The sequence below is a fragment of the Haliotis cracherodii genome, unplaced genomic scaffold (assembly GCF_022045235.1).
Source record: "Haliotis cracherodii isolate W230 unplaced genomic scaffold, xgHalCrac1.p SCAF_4, whole genome shotgun sequence".
NCBI classification, from domain to species: domain Eukaryota; kingdom Metazoa; phylum Mollusca; class Gastropoda; order Lepetellida; family Haliotidae; genus Haliotis; species Haliotis cracherodii.
This window is the reverse complement of record NW_027266297.1, coordinates 57,173,320-57,194,513: the sequence shown is the minus strand read 5'-3', so window position 1 is coordinate 57,194,513 and position 21,194 is coordinate 57,173,320. Positions and strand designations below refer to the sequence as shown.

At 39.0% G+C, this 21,194-nt stretch overlaps 1 protein-coding gene across 2 annotated transcripts in view; it reads left to right on the top strand.

The window, feature by feature from the left end:
* The first annotated feature begins 6 nt into the window (after window positions 1-6).
* LOC139479967 (protein phosphatase 1 regulatory subunit 7-like) overlaps window positions 7-21,194 on the top strand; it is a 30,053-nt gene continuing 8,865 nt past the window's right edge. For both annotated transcript variants that reach the window (XM_071262919.1, XM_071262918.1), the window contains exons 1-10: window positions 7-35; window positions 2,170-2,444; window positions 4,393-4,551; window positions 9,526-9,715; window positions 11,047-11,115; window positions 12,279-12,410; window positions 13,545-13,649; window positions 17,797-17,927; window positions 18,460-18,525; window positions 20,449-20,539. In XM_071262919.1, coding sequence (XP_071119020.1) covers window positions 2,281-2,444; window positions 4,393-4,551; window positions 9,526-9,715; window positions 11,047-11,115; window positions 12,279-12,410; window positions 13,545-13,649; window positions 17,797-17,927; window positions 18,460-18,525; window positions 20,449-20,539 — 1,107 coding nt within the window. In that variant the 5' untranslated portion in view covers window positions 7-35; window positions 2,170-2,280. The remainder of the gene's footprint in view (window positions 36-2,169; window positions 2,445-4,392; window positions 4,552-9,525; window positions 9,716-11,046; window positions 11,116-12,278; window positions 12,411-13,544; window positions 13,650-17,796; window positions 17,928-18,459; window positions 18,526-20,448; window positions 20,540-21,194) is intronic.

Sequence of the window (21,194 nt, the reverse complement as noted above, 5' to 3'; positions counted from 1 at the left end):
CCCCTTCGAAAAGGCTTCCTTAGAAACAGCGAGTGGTAAGACACGTAGAGGATGCAGGCTAGATTTGCTTCACTCATTTGAAATAAACGGACGATTACATTGAACACTCTTATTCACAAAATTGTGATACATAGTACACAAACCAATGATGTCTGCTTGATAGAAACACAAAGAAACTGTAATAAAAAACAGACATGATAAGACGCACCTGCACATCTAATGACAGCCAATTGTTTTTAATATTCATTTATCTTATGTATATTTTTATTTGTCTGTAGCTACAGCTTGCTGTGAATACCATGCCTCAAGGTGTTCCTAATACTGAAAGACATTTTTTCGGGACTTTGACATACTTCAGAATAGGACTGGGACGACTCCAAATTTACTACCCGGGTACCCACACCCCCGTTACCAAACCCAACACGTGTATCCGATGTTGGTTTCAAAATATAGTTACAAAATGTCCGATTGGTTAAAAGATTGACAGTAGCCTGAGCAAAATGTATTTAGATACACGTACGAATCGTTCTGGTCATGCATACACTGAAGGTATATAACTCCATAGGAATGTGATGATCGTCATGAAGAAATGCGAACATAAGAGATTTGTGTAACCATGTAGTTATAGTGAACTTTTGTCATGAAACAATATATCAAGTTACTAACCAGGGGTGCGGGTGGTCCTTTGGGTACCTGGGTCCAACTCAGTACCCACCCGGGCCGAGTACCCAAGGTACCCGCCCCAGCCCTACTTCAGAATACATTTCAGTTGATAGGGCTTTGATCTGAAACCTTAACCCCTTTAGACTTGTACGATTTAGAAAAGGATTGAATGAAAAAAGTGAAGCTGTTACATGTAAAAATATTTTAATGGATTAAATATGTTCAAGAAAGTTGATATTTTTATTTGGGGATTGCCAAATGAATCTGGGAGTTTATATAGACCTTGTACCTGTCTACAGTTGTTTTAAATAATTGTCAGAGGAATATACAGCCATAACCCTGTAACTTAGGCTGCAAGTCAAGAGGTGGAGACTAGTAGCAATTCTTTCACTCAAGGAAGTTTAGGTAAACAAAGTGATAGCTGCATACCAATGAAAGTGATGTCCAGAGACAAGTTTGTACCCATCCCCCTATTACCCCATCCTACCCAGGTACCTGCTGTATTGGGAATAGTTTGACCGTAGCCCTGGCAAAATGTATTTAGATACACGTATAAAACAATCTGGTCATGCATACACAGAAGTTGACTGAAGTTTTATCTTTATTCAAACGCATAAAGTCAGAAGGAATGTGTGGATAGTCAGAAAGAAAAGCGAACATTAGTGACGTGTAGTGTAACCATGGAGTTCTAGATAATTTTGCTATTAAACAATATATCACGTGACTAACCACGGGTCCGGGTAGTCCTGTTGGTTCCCGGGTCCTACTCAGTACCCACCCGACCCGGGTACCCAAGTTACCTGTCCCCACCGAATGTTTGGTTATGTCGGTCTATGTGGTGTTTTCATCAAGTAAAGAAGGAAAGACATGAAGTGTTTTTCTCCATCTATAGTTACAGACTGTAAAATTATATAAGTTTCAGATGAAAATCTGATAAATAGTATTTTATGGCCTTTTGTGGAAATACAATGTATCATTGGGTTCTTTATAACTGAATCACGGGTATATTGGGAGGAAACGTGCACAGCTGATTGTTATTTCCGGCTTAGTTTACAACAAAATACACATGGTAATCTTAATCTCTGCGTATAAAACAATGCCTTGGAGAGCAGGAAATACAATTTGAATGGTAAATCATCATGTCTAGTAATGTTTTATGTCAAATTTAATACTTTTATTGACCAAGTTTGTTATACCTGTTTATTCGCCTGAATTCGCTGAAGGGATACGATGTGTTTTTTAAAGCGCATGTATAATTACTGGATAAATCATTTTTTTACATTATGAATCATAAACAACTTCTAAAATCTTTTTTAAACTCTGAAATGTGAAACATAGATCGTGTTAGGTAGCAGAGCATGTATACTGTTTTGTTGGTCATCTACCACCTATGATTCGACCTTCATTAAACCACTGATCATCTATAACACTCATCAATTATTTGGATCCCAAAGGTGGCGTTGTAGCGAGGGATCACTGTATATAGGTTCTACAACTATGTTTCAGATGTTCAAGATGGAGGATACACGCTCTCCCAAGTGACATTGTTTATTCGAGGAGAATGTAAGGAGCTACGGCAACATTAGTGAAGAGACCTGTCAGATTCCTCCGAGAATAATGGGGACGTATTTAACACCTGAGTTTGTGGAACGCCGCATCTCACGGCTGACAACACTCCCAGATGGATGGAAAGCATCAACTAGTCGCACACTGTACCAACTTGACTTAAAGATGTGTCAAGTGAAGTCACTCGTCTACAGCTTTGAGTGGGGCAAGGAAAGGTAACTCTTCACAGTGGTATCAATATGTTTCAGCAAAGATGTACACATGTTTGGTTTCAGCTTGGTATATCATGTACTGTATTTGACGTAATAAGCGCCCCGCTCTAATAAGCGCCCACGGTGATATTTGCTAATATATTGGCTAGTGAACAATCCCAATTAGCACCCCTTTGAATTGATCAATGTACAGAAGACCTATGCACCCTTAATTATGGGCAATTAAATTCTGGAAAAATATATCTGTCTTACTTAAACATTTCAGGCTGTCAGCATAAACCACAAAATTTATCTTTTAACACTGTTTTTTTCACCAAAATAATATTCTAATAAGAGCTGCCTATTTCTAATTTTGAGAGCACCCTGGGCGTTTATTACGTAGAATATGGTATACTTAAGTCTGTGATCAATATACTGATAAACCAGCAGAAAGCAGTACTTGTTTTTAAGTCAATTCTCCAATTAGCAAGTCTCACTATGCTTAACCATAAAAAAAACAACCAGCAAAACAGTATGTTCTGGTTCTTTCTGAAAGAAGTGGTCACATTTGCTTTATCACTGCCTCAAACTTTATGTGAGTTGTACTACAGATTGTCAGTTGTGGGAGGAGCCAACATTAGATGTTTTTATATAAGTAATACACGCGAAACCCACACGCAGGGGTATGGTACTGTAATGTTTTAAGCAGCCAATGCGCAGTGTCACACTGGACGATAAACGATTGCAGACATAGTAGCGTGGACCATGCTTCATTATATTCTCCCGCTTCCATGACCTAAGGGACATAACTCTCATGCTTCGTTACTAGGACTGGGACTGTACATCAAATGTTCGATCAGATACGTATCATGATACCTTGCTCATAATCCGATACGTATCACGATACTTGCATGTGCTTTATTCTGTGGTGTGTAAGCCATCTTTTACATAGACAGGATGGCCAAATACCTGACACACTAACAATTTACAGTTGACAGTGTCAAGTATTATGCGCAGTGGATAAAAATATTTACGTTTTTAATAACTAGTAATTAGTGTTTGGTGTAACATTTATCAAAAAATACATTTAAGGTTAGAATCGATACCTTTTACTTTGTGTGTTATTGTGATCGATACTTGATTCGAGAAGTAAATCATTGCGATCCACCGATGCATCTGTGTATCATCCCATGACAACTTGTTACCCAAAGCATCCCACTAAGATACATTTCACACTGTGATCTACTCATGTGCTGTACTGACAGACCAACAGTCACTAATACATAGAATCTGTTTCTCTTTGGGCTTTCTGATGGCATATAACTGATACAGAGAGATATAACTGAAATACTTTTCCAGCAGCATTTAACCATTCCTTTTCCTCATTTATTCATCCATGTTCTTGTGCTAAATAATGGGAAGTAAAAGAAATAGATAATGAAAAATACATGCTGCTGTTGTACATTATGCTCTGAACCCAACTCACTCACTCCCTTGCCGATCGTTTCAAAAGAGATTACTGGAATTCAGTTACGGTATGTGTGAAATGTCATATTTATTACCATTTTCGATGTAATAAGCGCCCATGGCGATATTTGCTAATATACTGGCTAGTGAACAATCCCAATTAGCACTCCTTCCGATTGATCAATGTACACAAGACTTATTTATTCGCGTATAAAACGCACTAGTGTGTTATGTGCAATTAAATTCTGGAAAAATATATTTGTCGTATATAAACATATCAGGCTGTCAGCTTTCAACTCTGTTTTATTTTCCCCCAAATAATATTCTAATAAGAGCCTCCTATTTCTCATTTTGAGAGCGCCCAGGATGCTTATTACATCGAATACGGTAACAGTGGACTTATGCAAAAATTATGAACTGAAGTGTGAAGAATTTAAACACTGACCCAGTTTACCATGAGGGAAATTTATATCAACAGTTTCTAAGTACTCATTCTTAATTTCAGAGAAGGCTACATGCTGAGGCAACCGTCTGTCCTTGACTCACCGGAGCGCATCCTGCGTCTGGATGTGAGCCTCAACGAGCTGGTCTTCCTTCCTCCTGATAGCCTCCTCTCCTTCCGTAACCTCAGAGAGTTGGACGCCTCGCTCAACAAACTCAAGAGGTAGGTGGCCTTTGTTGGGAGGGGTTTGTTTACCACTGAACAGAGTGTAAAATCTATTTATGTTTTCACAAGTCTTCACCAATTATCTGCTCAGGCGTTGCCAGATCTATGATTTCCTCAAGGAAATGTCACTAGTCCTTCTTGAAGTATACTTGTCACGGACTTAACATTTGAACCATGATGATAAGGAAAGATGTTACTTGTTATGAATCCATTTACCAATTTAATGTCTTGTTTTGTGGATTGCCTTGGTTACTGAGACAACATTGTATGACCACACAGTATGACACACGGTATGACAACATCGTATGACAACACTGTATGAACACTCTGTATGACAACATTGTATGACCACATTGTATGACCACAATGTATGACAACATTGTATGACCATACTGTATGACAAGTACGACAATATTGCATGACAACATTGTATGACCACACTGTATGACCACACTGTATGACAACACTGTATGACAACATTGTATGACCACACTGTATGACAACATTGCATGACCACATTGTATAACAACATTGTATGACAACATTGTATGACCACATTGTATGACTGCACTGCATGACAACACTGTAAGACAACATTGTAAGACAATACTGTATGACAACATTGTATGAAAACACTGTATGACAACTTTGTATGACCAGACTGTATAGCAGCACTGTATGACAACATTGTATGACCACATTGTATGACCACATTGTAAGACAACATTGTAAGACAATACTGTATGACAACATACTGTATGACCACACTGTGTGACCACACTGTATGACACCATTGTATGAGAACACTGTATGACAGCATTGTATGACCACAGTATATGGCATCATGGTATGACAAAACTGTATGACAACATTGTATGACAACACTGTATGACCACACTGTATGACACCATTGTATGACAACATTGTATGACCACACTGTATGACCACATTGTATAACAACATTGTATGACAACATTCTATGACCACATTGTATGACAACATTGTATGACAACACTTTATGACAATATTGTATGACCACACTGTATGACAACATTGCATGACCACATTGTATGACCACATTGTATGACCGCACTGTATGACAACACTGTAAGACAATACTGTATGACTACATTGTATGAAAACACTGTATGACAACTTTGTATGAGAACACTGTATGACAACATTGTATGACTACACTATATGGCATCATGGTATGACAATACTGTATGACAACATTGTATGACAACACTGTATAACACCATTGTATGACAACATTGTATGACCACACTGTATGACAACATTTTATGACCACACTGTATGACAACATTGTATGACCACACTGTGTGACCACATTGTATGACAACATTGTATGACCACACTGTATGACAACATTGTATGACCACACTGTATGACAACATTGTATGACCACATTGTATGACCACATTGTATGACAACATTGTATGACAACACTTTATGACAACATTGTATGACCACACTGTATGACAACTTTGCATGACCACACTGTTTGACCACATTGTATGTCTGCACTGTATGGCAACACTGTAAAACAACACTGTATAACACCATTGTATGACAACATTGTATGACAACACTGTATGACAACATTTTATGACAACATTGTATGACAACATTTTATGACAACATTTTATGACAACATTGTATGACCACACTGTATGACAACATTGTATGACAACATTGTATGACAAGATTGTATGACCACACTGTATGACAACACTGTATGGCAACATTTTATGACAACACTGTATGACAACATTGTATGACAAAACTGTATAACAACACTGTATGACAACATTGTATGACCACATTGTATGATACCATTATATGACCACACTGTATGACACGGTTATTATGCAACAATGTATGACCACTCTTTGTGACAACATTGTATGACCACATTGTATGACCACATTGTATGACAACATTGTATGACCACACTGTATGACCACACTGTATAAAATCAATGTAAGATCACTCTTTGTGTCAACATTTTAAGACAATACTGTATGACAACATTGTATGACCATTCTGTATGACCACACTGTAGACAACATTGTATGACAACATTGTATGACCACACTGTGTGACCACATTGTATGACAACATTGTATGACCACATTGTATGACAACATTGTATGACCACACAGTATGATAACATTGTATGACCACATTGTATGACCACATTGTATGACAACATTGTATGACAACACTTTATGACAACATTGTATGACCACACTGTATGACAACATTGCATGACCACACTGTTTGACCACATTGTATGTCGGCACTGTATGACAACACTGTAAGACAACACTGTATGACTACATTGTATGAGAACACTGTATGACAACTTTGTATGACAACATTGTATGACCACACTATATGGCATAATGGTATGACAACACTGTATGACAACATTGTATGACAACAATGTATGACAACACTGTATAACACCATTTTATGACAACATTGTATGACAACATTTTATGACAACATTGTATGACCAAAATAAGAAATTGAAAACTATCAGTGATTTGGAGTTAATTTCATATTTTTTTGAGGAATATAAACCTTTTGATTTAATGACAATGATAATGTGTCTCACAGATTTTATTGCCATGCAGTTCCATGGTTGCATGCATACCTGTTGTACGTTTGGTTGCATCATTTCTGAAATGAGAACTTTTGGTTGTACACAGTTATCTCCCTTTGAATGTCTGGCTTGACATTGGAGTGTTGTTGTGTGGATGTGGTACACAGTTTCACTGGTAGAAGTGATGTAGCTGTGGTAGACTATAGCAAAAGTGGTTCATCTGCTCTATAACTATGGGATGGGTGATTGTAAGTGTCCACAATCATAATGACATCTTCCCGAGGCAAGGGAGATAACTCACTGTAAAAGTCCACTTTCCACCCTTGCCCAGCTGGACTGAAATTTATATTTTGGCTGAAATAAATATATAGTCCTATCAGAATTGCGTAATGAAATCGACATCTGGTTTGTAAACTGCCGTTTTGTAAACAGATTTCAGTTGATTGCAGGATTTGCAAAACATGTGTACCGTCAACTTAGCATAGACTGATGTTTTCCAAATCTTTTCAAGTTTATACTCAAGGGTGCTCACAGGATTTGATGCACTCTGCAAAGTAAGACCCGTTTTATAACAATATATAGATGTTGATTATGGATTAGACAGTCGTCACTGGGCGACACCATTTTATTTGACGCAAATGCAAGTGATATGAGAGGTGCAATCTGATTGGTCAATAGGAAGGACATAGAAGGGACACAACTTGTTACTGGTTACTGGTGGCGCTAAGATTGAGCCCAGAAATTCCAGTCTAGTTTGGCAAGGTTGGAAACTGGACTTTTATAGTCAGTTAACTCCCTGGTTTCGGGAAGATGTCATAATGAGGGAAACCTTGCCCACCGTAACCATAGAAACACTGCCCCCTGTATTTCCAATACCCCCAACATTTGGTACAATCAAGGTCAACCAGCCCAAAGTGTTTACTCGTAGGGTGCAAATGAACTTGGCCATTGATCACTCATGACAAACACATGTTGTGTACAAAGCCTCTGAGCAAGTGTTTCTTGTGTGTTTGATCACATGTAGCAACTCAGTGCCCAGTAAGTTGAATTTGAGTAGAAATTATTTCATTTTGTTCTGCTATTTGTATTATTGATGAAGTGTCTGCCCTGAGCTATTTTCTTTCCAATACTTACACTATTTAGTTATCTCTAGTCAAGCCGATTCTTCTTGAGAGCCTCGTCAATACTTCACGCGTTTGTGAACACTACATTTCTCCTTTACCTGTGAAGACAAACGGCTGCTTCGTGTATCCAGGTCCAGCAAGAGGAGGGGGGGCGGTCGGGTAGCCTAGTGGTTAAAGCGTTCGCTTGTCACGCCGAAGACCCGGGTTCGAATCCCGACATGGGTACAATGTGTGAAGCCCATTTCTGGTGTCCCCCGCCGTGATATTGCTGGAATATTGCTAAAAGCGGTGTAAAACCAAACTCGCTCACTCACTCACTCACTCACTCACTCACTCACTCACTCACTCACTCACTCACTCACTCACTCACTCACACACACACACACACACACACACACACACACACACACACACACACACACACACACACACACACACACACACACACTCACTAACTCGCAAGAGGGAAACCAGCAAGTGTTTTGACCAATGCTCTAGGGCTGGGATGGGTAACTCGCGTACCCAGTAGTAGTCACTGAGTAGGACCCGGGTACCAACAGGACTACCCGGAGCTGTGGTTAATCACGTGATATATTGTCTAGTGACTAAAATTATCTGGAACTCCATGGTTACACTACAAGTCACTAATGTTCGCTTTTCTTTCTGACTATGCACCCATTCCTTCTGACTTTTCATATGGTTTAATAAAGATATAAGTTAATTCAACTTCAGTGTATGCATGACCGGATTGTTTAATGCATGTATCTAAATACGTTTGGCCAGGGTTATGCTAAAAAAGTTCTCTATCGGATATTTTGAGACATCTCCTGAGACCTACAGTGGGTACCCGGGTAGGATAGGGTAATAGGGGGCGGGTACCCGGGTTGTAAATTTGGACTCGTCACAGGCCTACAATGCTCCCCTTAAATCACACAAATGGCAATATGTCTCATAGCGCATGTTGCCACCGGCTTCAATATCAGGCCGTGGTTCACACGAAGTTCAAGCATGAAATAGGATGTCTGAGAGTTTTAAACAGCTTTATTGTTTTAACTGACTAATGACAGACACATATAACTACTCCTCCACATCGTGGAGGTATGTATTCACGGGGTGAAGTATTGACAATGATATAAATCATATGAACAAATTGCATCATACAGTCTTCAGCTGCTAAACATGATGTCAGATTGTCAAGCATGTGTATTTATTCAGCTTTCAGGGCATTGAGGTATTACATCATCTGTTCAGCCTTAATGTGGCCCACAATGCATTGCGTCACATCGATGGTCTGACAACCAGTTCGTCTCTCGTTGAACTCAATTTGAGTATGAATGAAATTCGAGACATTTCCAGCATGCCAAGTCTCATCAACCTACGGATCCTAAACCTCAGCAGTAATAAAGTAAGTTACCACAGATGTCCTAAACGCCAGCCTGTAGTAAAGTGTGTACTACCATAATTGCCGTTATAAACACCTTGGGCACTGTGTGTGTGTGTTTTTTTTGTGTGTGTTTTTTGTGTGTGTTTTTTGTGTGTGTGTTTTGTGTGTGTTTTGTGTGTGTGTGTGTTTTTTTTTGTGTGTGTGTGTGTGTGTTTGTTTTTGTGTGTGTGTGTGTGTGTTGTGTTGTGTTGTGTTGTGTTGTGTTGTGTGTGTGTGTGTGTGTGTGTGTGTGTGTGTGTGTGTGTGTGTGTGTGTGTGTGTGTGTGTGTGTGTGTGTGCTGCTATTCCTGTATTATAATTTAATATCATTCTATAATATGTAGAATACTAAACTTATGAATAGTTCGCTTCTGTGAGTCTGTGTGTCGGATACAAGAACTATTCACAAGTTTCATAAAATTGGTATTACACAGGAGCAAGTTCAGTATTATATTTATAACTTCTAAAAATTTCACTTTCGTGTGTAAATAGACAGACATCTACGTGATCCACCTCATAAACCATTTGAGTTTAACAGAATAATACTTCAAATAAGTTACAAGTTGACATGTATTTATTTAATACCATTCAATGGCCTACCTTTAGAATTGATTGTGACATGTTCGTAAACTTTGTGGTGTGAGGACCCATTCCACGTAGCAATTGTAGTGCTAAGGTTATAACTCCCATACTTTGACCCAGACTTACGACCGTTGTTGCTCTACGATTGCTTTGTGGAATGGGGCCACAAAGTTTACAAACATGTCTCAATACCCTATGACATAATTTGTGAAATTTTGTTGCAAGATACATGGCGAAACAATGCCATGTGACGCCAGCCTAGCAACAAGATCAAGTGTGCATAAGCTCCTTTCTGTGATCTGTAATCTGTACACGCAATGTCATTGAAAAAGCCCAGGGATGTTGAGAGTTTTCAATATTTGTTAGTGAAACTAGTACACAGGCACGCGCTTTGGTACTAAACACTATGAAATACCAGCTTATTAAGAAAAGTGGTATCTCCAACAGGCGAGAAATAAATATACAATAAAATTTGGACTGTCATGTACATTTTTAGTCTTTGTAGGGGTGCTTATAAAGATTACATTCAGAAAGTCTGAAAATTGGTCAAGGGGTGCTTATTGGAGCAGAGTGCTTATACCTCAAATACAGTATATGAATTTTTAACAACATCTCCTTGTTTATAACATCCACCTTAGCAGTATTAAAGTGCGTAACTTGGATCCTAAGTCTCAGTCCTAAAGTACAGTGTCCTGTAACCAAATACATCCTCATCTCTGCTCATCTTGTAGCTGGGGAGTCTGGAGGGACTCTCGTCTTTACCCAAGCTGGAGGAGCTCAACGTTCAGAGAAATCAGTTGGTAAATATGGAGATGATACAATCTCATTAAAATCAGATCTGAGTTCTTTCTGCCGATAAGTAAAGATCTGAGGATATCCCATTACGGAATCACGTCGGAATGACCTTTCACGAACTTTGACCGACCACTGAAATGACAAACAAGAAGTTGACATCAGCCAATTAGAAAGCAGCTTTCTTGAGCTTTACGGCACTTGTTTCAACCTGGCGGCAATTTCAGACTAGGCTTGAAAAGTTTGTTGACAAAGTTCTCGATTAAAATTTTGAAAACTGAACAAATGAACATTCCGGAATGTCTAATATATGGCTGAGATTGTATGGCAGTGCTTGCCACGTACTGTGCAACGCCTCCTCCGTTCAAATGTTTGTCCCATGGAAGCGGGAGATAGACGATAATTTTGACAGATGTAACTGTCGTTCGGAATACACCATGTTAATGTTTTCGAGGTTGCATGATTAGACAACACATTCTGACCGTCACTTTCATGATCTGGTAAGAGACGCTTTGTTTGGTCGGATGAAAGGTCATTCTGACGTGACCCGTAATGGATGTCCTCAGATCTTTGTTTAGCGATAGCGAGAACTAAGATCTGATTTTAATGAGATTGGAAGATGATATGTACTGAACTATGGATTCAGCAACCCTTACTTGCCGTAAAAGGTGCCTATGCTTGTCGTAAGAGGTGACTAACGGGATCAGGTGGTCAGGCTTGCTGACTTGGTTGATGCATATCATCGTATCCCAATTGCTCAGATCGATGCTCATGATGTCAGTCACTGGATTGTCTGATCCAGATTTGATTATTTACAGACCGCCGTCATGTAGCTTGAATATTGCTAAGTGTGGCATTAAACAACAAATAAAAAACAACCCAGTTTCACTGTTTCTGATGTCTTCATTACAGCCATGGTTTCACTTGATTCCAGAAAGAAGCTTGCTGTAAATTTCAGAAAGTAAAAATGTTCGATGTATTGTTAACGGACAGAGCTAATGCTTTAACCACTATGATATCTCATCATCCTTCATAGTATGAGAATGAATAAGCCATGGTATGTGTATGTACTTTTTTAAATGCTGGCCATATGTACTGGCAGAAAATAATTACCAGTTGTGGCAAAATCTCTTGTGAATTAAGCAAGGAATATATTGCAATCTCCCGCCAGGTGAGTATAGTACCAATCACCAGCTGTCTCCATCTACGGATGCTCAACGCCGCCGAGAACAATCTCAAGGAGCTGGACACAGTCACTGCGGTCCTCGAGAAGATGACGTGGTTGCAGGTGCTCAGTTTACATGTGAGTCAGACTTGTTCTCAGTTTACATATTAGTCTGACTGGGGCTCAGTTTACATGTCAGTAGTTCTCAGTTTACATGTGAGTCCGATCAGTGCTCAATTTACATGTGAGTCAGACCATTGTTTAGTTTACATGTGAGTCAGACCACTGCTCAGTTTACATGTAAGTAAGACCAGTGCTTAGTGTACATGTGAGTCAGACTGGGGCTCAGTTTACATGTGAGTCTGATCAGTGCTTAGTTTACATGTGAGTCTGACTGGGGCTCAGTTTACATGTGAGTCAGGCTGGGGCTCAGTTTACACGTGAGTCTGACTTGTTCTCAGTTTACATGTGTGTCTGACTTGTTCTCAGTTTACATGTTAGTAGTTCTCAGTTTACATGTGAGTCCGATCAGTGCTCAATTTACATGTGAGTCAGACCATTGTTTAGTTTACATGTGAGTCAGACCACTGCTCAGTTTACATGTAAGTAAGACCAGTGCTTAGTTTACATGTGAGTCAGACTGGGGCTCAGTTTACATGTGAGTCTGATCAGTGCTTAGTTTACATGTGAGTCTGACTGGGGCTCAGTTTACATGTGAGTCAGGCTGGGGCTCAGTTTACACGTGAGTCTGACTTGTTCTCAGTTTACATGTGTGTCTGACTTGTTCTCAGTTTACATGTTAGTAGTTCTCAGTTTACATGTGAGTCCGATCAGTGCTCAATTTACATGTGAGTCAGACCATTGTTTAGTTTACATGTGAGTCAGACCACTGCTCAGTTTACATGTAAGTAAGACCAGTGCTTAGTTTACATGTGAGGCAGACCATTGTTGAGTTTACATGTGAGTCAGACCACTGCTCAGTTTACATGTAAAACTAGTGCTTAGTTTACATGTGAGTCGGACCAGTGCTTCGTTTACATGTGAGTCAGATCAGTGCTCAGTTTACATGTGAGTCAGACTTGTTCTCAGTTTACATGTTAGTGGTCCTCAGTTTACATGTGAGTCAATTCAGTGCTGAGTTTACATGTACAAATACAAAAGAACTCATTATATCTTCCCTCGCTTTTGAATCTTCCCATTCTGTGACACTGTGCTTAGACCCCCAGATGATAATGAAAGAAATATTTAACAAGTTGAGGTCGTATGTTTCAGGGGAACCCAATAGATCGAGAGCACAACTACCAGACGGACATCATCCGAGCCGCCAACGTCATGACCCTCGACAACATCACCGTCCGACCCTTGCCAAGGATAGGTGTTCGTAGCTATTGTCTTGAGAGTAGTAACAGCTTGTATGGGGTGGGATATATGGTTTCTGGTGTCACTGGTCTTGTCATGCTTTGATCATCAAATTGTGATTTCACTCAAGCTCCTAACTCAAACTCCTCTTTTTTTAAGTGTACTGGCGTTTACAATCGACCCCAGTATTCCATCCGAAACATTTTTCTTTTCTTGAATTATATCTTTAACAATAGTAAATTTAAATTCAAACCAACACAGGGGCGGTCAGGTAGCCGGGTGGTTAAAGCGTTCGCTCGTCACGCCGAAGACCGGGGTTCGATTCCCGACATGGGTACAGTGTGTGAAGCCCATTTCTGGTGTCCCCCGCCATTATATTGCTGGAATATAGCTAAAAGCAGCGTAAAACGATACTCACTCACTCACTCTAACCAACACATTTAGTGTTTTTCCTTGTCATGGTGAAATGACTGGTTTTCATTCCATATGAGACATGAACAGCAGTTTGAAAGGGAAAGAATGTTTAAAAGTTTCTTTTTGTCTCCAATCATACAAGCATCAGTCTGGCTGGCAGTGGTCGGTCAAAGGTTCATGGCTGAACTATTGAAACTCTGACTAGTTGAGTGATGTTTGACCCCTTAAATTGTCTTGACCAATGCATGATGTCCTTTTCATCATAATTATTATCAGTTTGACCATGTCACAGTATTTATATATCAGTATAGTTTATAAGATTGCAGGCTTCTTCATTATAAGTTGTAGCACAATCACAAGGGGTACATTATTAGTTATGGTGTCTTTAGTTGCCATATACGGTGTCATATTAGGTTAGCTGAAAACTATTTATATAATCTTTATTAAAGTCATGGTTTTATACCACTCATCTCCGGCTTGAACACCCATGTTCCCCGAGTGTTACTGCTATGACAAATGTATCTTACCGACATGTTTTAATATGCCATTGTAAAATAATTCAAACAAATTCAAAATTGATAGGAAACAGATGTTCGATTGAGCTGAGGTTAGCTTGCTCTATGTCACGTGACTTTCAATGACTTGGAAAAAGCATGCGGCTTTTTGCTTTGAAGCGGGATATAAGGGATTTATTCTGTCTCTCAGAAATCCATGTGCAGCCTGACTTGCTCATGGCAGGGTATAAGGGATTTATTACCCTCCAAGGTGGGTTACACAATATTTTATCAAGATTATGTGGATCAATCAGATCTCATCAGTCTGACATGGATGTATGATAAAGTATTTTATCAAGATTACGTGGATCAATCAGATCTCATCATTCTGACATGGAGGTATGATCAAGTATTTTATCAAGATCACATGGACTTATCTGATCTCATCATTCTGACAAGGAGGTATGATAAAATATTTTATCAAGATTACGTGGATCAATCAGATCTCATCATTCTGACATGGAGGTATGATAAAGTATTTTATCAAGATTACGTGGATCATTTAGATCTCATCATTCTGACATGGAGGTATGATAAAATATTTTATCAAGATTACATGGATCAATCAGATCTCATCATTCTGACATGGAGGTATGATAAAGTATTTTATCAAGATTACAGGGATCAATCAGATCTCATCATTCTGACATGGAGGTATGATAAAGTATTTTATCAAGATTACGTGGATCAATCAGATCTCATCATTCTGACATGGAGGTATGATAAAATGTGTTCTGATTTTCCTGTGGTTTGTGATTTGTACCTAGGTAGTCTCAACAGATGATGACCCAATATTATATTCCAGCTACATTTAAGCATTGATCTATCTAGAACTACAATTGGACCGATTGTCAGAATTGTTTTGTTTTTTTATCCTATTCTACGTTGAAATGTTTTTTTCAATAATGCGTGTCATGCATGTTACTGTAGGATGACCCAACACCGTCACCTAAACTACGTACTCAAGTCCGGCCATTGGCAAGTCCAGCTCAAATATATAGTCACTCACACCATAGCTTACACGTACTACAGTTTAGAACTTGTACTGTGTCTGTAGTTAGATTAGAGATAATTCATGTTTCAGATATTGATACTTTAACAGTTTGTATGTACCACATTTCTCCATCACTTGTGAATACAGACAGCCGATATGTGGTGTAATCGTGACATGTCTTTTTTAAGTCAGCTAATGAAATTAACACGTGTATAACACACGGAGTTTAAGTGACCATGAGGGACGGTAGGGTAGCCTTGTGGTTAAAGCGTTTGCTCGTCACGCCAAAGACCCGGGTTTGATTTGGTTGGAATATTGCTAAAAGCAGCGTAAAACCTCACTCACTCACTCACTCACTCACTCACTCACTCACTCACTCACTCACTCACTCACTCACTCACTCACTCACTCACTCACTCACTCACTCACTCACTCACTCACTCACTCACTCACTCACTCACTCACTCACTCACTCACTCACTCACTCACTCACTCACTCACTCACTCACTCACTCACTCACTCACTCACTCACTCACTCACTCACTCACTCACTCACTCACTCACTCACTCACTCACTCACTCACTCACTCACTCACTCACTCACTCACTCACTCACTCACTCACTCACTCACTCACTCACTCACTCACTCACTCACTCACTCACTCACTCACTCACTCACTCACTCACTCACTCACTCACTCACTCACTCACTCACTCACTCACTCACTCACTCACTCACTCACTCACTCACTCACTCACTCACTCACTCACTCACTCACTTAAATGACCATGACTCTGTACATGACATTGGTCCAAACCCCACCGTTGCCTGATATTGAAGCAATATGTAAATTAGAGGCTGCAAGGATTGTGTAGTACGAGACATATTGCTGATGTTGTCTGAGTGTGTATCAGTGTCACCACTCGCTGGTTTCCCCCTCTTTAAACCAGACCTGGCATTCTCTGCAGCGCGGCCATGTGTATTCCTGGATGATGGAGGAACGTAGTGGATACAGACAAGTGAAGTGTTGACGATGTAGATCTGTTTAGTTTCTGAATAATACTTTCATTCGGTTTAGGCAGCTTGTTTTTCTTAAAGCAGATTTAAGATGCTGTTTTGTATAGATATGTCAATGGTTTAAAACCCAAACTATCCTTTCATCTTGAAATATATGTTCGCACTGACCTCATGACATAGTTACTCATCTTAAGAAAAGATGTACATATTCATAATGGCGTTTTAGACCTTGTTTTGGAACATACTATTATCTATATATATTAATTTATTACAGTTGATATTTCTTACCATTACCCATGCTAATTCATTTCCTTGGTTTCTTGAGAACCCATTAAATTAGAAATAATCTTGTTTTACTTTATGATATGTTCATGAAACATTTAAGATTGATTTGTTTATGACCAGACGACTTGTGGAAGGTAGTTGCTTTTCTTTTGACACTTGCTGTACATAGTTACTTCCGGGGGCACGGGTGGCCCAGTCGCGATTCGCTGTGCAGAGTTGCCTCCCATGGACACGCCAGAAACCTATGATTGTGGGTTCGAATCCAGGTTCGCCCCGATTATGTTTCTAGGTTTGTCAGCACCATACTCGTGCTCGTGGGTTTCACCGAAGTGGTAAACGTCTGAGACCTGCATCACTTCGGGCTTTCCTCCCACATTAAGCTGACACGCCGCGATATGACTGGAATACTGTTAAAAGCGGCGTTAAACCCAACTCACTCACTCACTCACTCATAGTTACTTCCCTTAGTTGTGCCAGAATCTGATGCTCTTGGGTTTGAATCCCCAAATTGCCAACACGTTTGTCAGCATTTTCACTGAAATGGTAAACATGGTGAAGACCTGAATCACTTTACGCTTTCCTCCCATAATAATCATGACAAAACTGAAATACTGTTGACAGCAGGTTTAAAAACATATCTTGCTTATTCTTTTAACAACACATCACATAGATTCACGCTTAGAGTGTTACAGTAGTTATTTTGATTGTACATTTCTTATTTGACTTTTGTTCTCTAGAACATAATGAATGCATTTTTGAACTGTAGACTATGTTGTGTTATAATTCAACAGCCTTTCAAATTGTAAATTTCTTTATTTTCTTCAATTTTTAATGTACTTTCGTAAGAAACAATTCTGTACCAATGGATGGATCAATGGTGATGTTGCTACTGATGCAGGTAGAGCATCGTCGTCACACGGACAACATCATCACACTCAAAGATGCAGCAAGACAGGCTTTCGAGGAGCGTATGCGTGGAGCCAGGGGAGCCATGGAGGAAAATGTCAACTTCCTTCAACACAGGATACAGTAAGTACACACAGACAGACAGGAAGTGCTCACAGACAGGAAGTTGATGTCAAACTGGACACCTGGCTTACGTCAGGATGGAACACTTGCTATTAAACTGTCTTTTGGGGATAATGTAAATATGTCTAGCTTTTTAGATTAAAAATTCATATCAAACATTTGTTGTTTTGGAAGATCCATTGTTTTGTCTATAATGCTTATTCAGTTGTAATGAAAACCAATGTGTTTGATACACTGAATCTAGTGCAGGTACTTTGCTAAGTAGTTGAGTTTTCATAATATATGTAGTAATTAAGACTAAAATATCTTTTATGAGGTTCTATAATGTATATTGTCAAAACAATAAATCTAACATTATTGGAGGTCCAATTTGTCCAATATTAGAATTTAAAAAATATTTTGTCAGTGTGTAGAATCTATGTGATTGTGCATTAATTGTCTTATCTTGCTAATGGAAAGTCTATATTTGTCATGCAAGATAAGGGAATTCCGTGGTCAATTCAGTGTTGTATGAGCAATGTTTTGTCCCCAGGTCCCTGCAGGATGAATACCGGGAGTTTGAGTACAAGATGAGAGCTGACCTCGACGTTTGTCTCAGGTACGATTGGCTACATAAAGACTTCTGACTTTTCAGTTATTGTTTGAATGAGGTCACAGTATTCTTTTGTCCCTGAAACAAATATATCCAATACAGCCGTTGCAAGTCTATTATTGCGAGCAAGTCACGATTACTGCCATATCTGAAAATAAAGAGAGCCTCTGCGCTGCTTTTATTATATTTTATTCAAATAATTTAGTTTTTTTCTTCTGTAAAATATGATCATTTCAGAGACTAGATAGTTATCTCATGTAAGGTCCTGTACAATGGATGAGGTCATGTACAATGGATAAGGTTAGTACATTGGATGAGGTCATGTACATTAGATGAGGTCATGTACAATGGATGAGGTCATGTACAATGGATGAGGTCATGTACAATGGATGAGGTCAAGTACAATGGATGAGGTCATGTACATTTGATGAGGTCATGTACAATGGATCAAGTCATGTACAATGGATAAGGTCATGTACAATGGATGAGGTCATGTACAATTGATGAGGTCATGTATAATGGATGAGGTCATGTACAATGGATAAGGTCATGTACAATGGATGAGGTCATGTACATTTGATGAGGTCATGTACAATGGATGAGGTGTACAATGGATGAGGTCATGTACAATGGATGAGGTCATGTACAATTGATTGTGACAATGAACTGATATGACATCACAATTCCACAAGTCCAAACCGTCCGAGAGTTGAAGGTCTGGGGTTTGATCCCCAGACCACGCCATACCAAAAAAAGTTAAAAGATTGTACTTCTTGTTACCCTGCCTGGTGCTTGGCATCAAGGGGCTAAAACAAGGACTGGTCGTCTGAACGGAGGTCACTGAGTTACAAATAGTAATGTCAAAGAACATAATATAAGATGGCATCACCAACGAGAAACGTGACTGCAATGACGTCACATAGCAATAGAATAGACAGCAGCCCGTTGTTAGGGAATAGCGGACAAGTTACTGTTGCCCGCAGATTTCTGTTAACATGCGGGCATTTTTATGATAATTCTATCCAATTTTGCTACAATATTTTAAACGTTTGCATTTTGTGCATTATATATTCCATTGTTAATATTTATGTTTACATTAAAGCATTGTATCCGAAACATATGTACTGGTCCTGTCGTTTATACCAGTTGTAAGTGTCACGTTTTCATTTTGACATGACGTGCGACAAAGATACCAAATAGTGTAAACTTTTCAGCATAATAAATTTGTTATGGTGTCTTTAGTTGCAGTATACGGTGTCTTATTATGCCTCAAAGTGAGACTGACCAATCAGAGAGCAGAACTACTGATCCCACATGACCCCGTATGCCGTCAGTAAAAATCCAAGATGGTTGTTACTGACCTAATATAATCCAATCTTGGATTTTCCAACACCCACCTCACATATTTCACATGAAAATTCTGCTACCTAAATTCGTTATTTGACACTGTTTTGTGTATTACTATCATAAATCGTGATGTGCAAGGACATTAATCTGTTCATTAGATCATGTTCGTGACTTTGTTGATAGAGATTATAGTTAAAATTGTAAACAAGGTTTGGCCTTTAAGTTTTGAAGAGTAGTCTCCCTTTGACCCTTAACGTACAGTTGTAAGTGTCAGGTTTTCATTTTTGACATGACACGTGCGATATGGATACCAGAGAGTGTAAACTTTTCGGGATAATAAAATTTGTAATGGTGTCTTTAGTTGCCGTATACAGTGTCATATTAGGTTAGCAGAAAAATATTGGGCAAGGCATATTTTTCTGCTTACCTAATATTAGGCGGTTTATGGCAACTAAAAACACCATGACTCATAATATTGTATTGTGACATTTCATTTGTATGATAAAACAGAAATTGATACTGCGGATAAATGGTTAAATGAACATTTGAATAAATGTTCTAAATTTTAACAATTATTTTCAGATACATGGACACCTTGAGTTCTACAGAAGCAAGCAGTTTTGATCGACGGTCATTGAATTTCCGGTCTGGCAATGAGAAGCCATGGGAAGGAGTATGTTGACTGAGATCTCTTAAGTTACTGTGATGTTTTGAACCCATGCCTGTGAATCAATCACAGTCTATTTGTAAATGAACAAACTTTAAAACAATACAATGCTCTCTGTTTGTGTAGATAGTTTCTCACTTGAACAGTCTGACCGCTATTTACAATAGTTCATTCCTAACCAGTCATCAACATCTTCATGATGCAAGGGAGTTAATTCACTTTAAAAGTCCAGTTTCCACCCTTGCCGAACTAGGCTGGAATTCATCATCTCGATCATAGCACCGCTAGTGGCTATTATGAGTTGTGTCCCTTCTACGCCTCTCCTATCAGATTACACCTTTCGTATAACTTGCATTTGTTTCAAACAAAATGGCGGCGCCCAGTCAAGACATTCTAATCGATAAGAGTTATATTGTGATAAAACGGGTCTAACATCGCGAAGTGCATGAAATCACATGAGCAGCTTGATCAAAAACATGAAAGACAGGGAAAATATCTGTTGACAATGAGTTGGCAAAGCATAATGCTTTGCAAATCCTGCAATCGTCCGAAATCTGCATGACAGTTAACTATCAGGATTTTGACTTTGTTGCACGATTTTGACTTTGCATAGACTCATTAGTCCAGCCAAAATGTAATTCCATTATACCAGCCTAGTTCG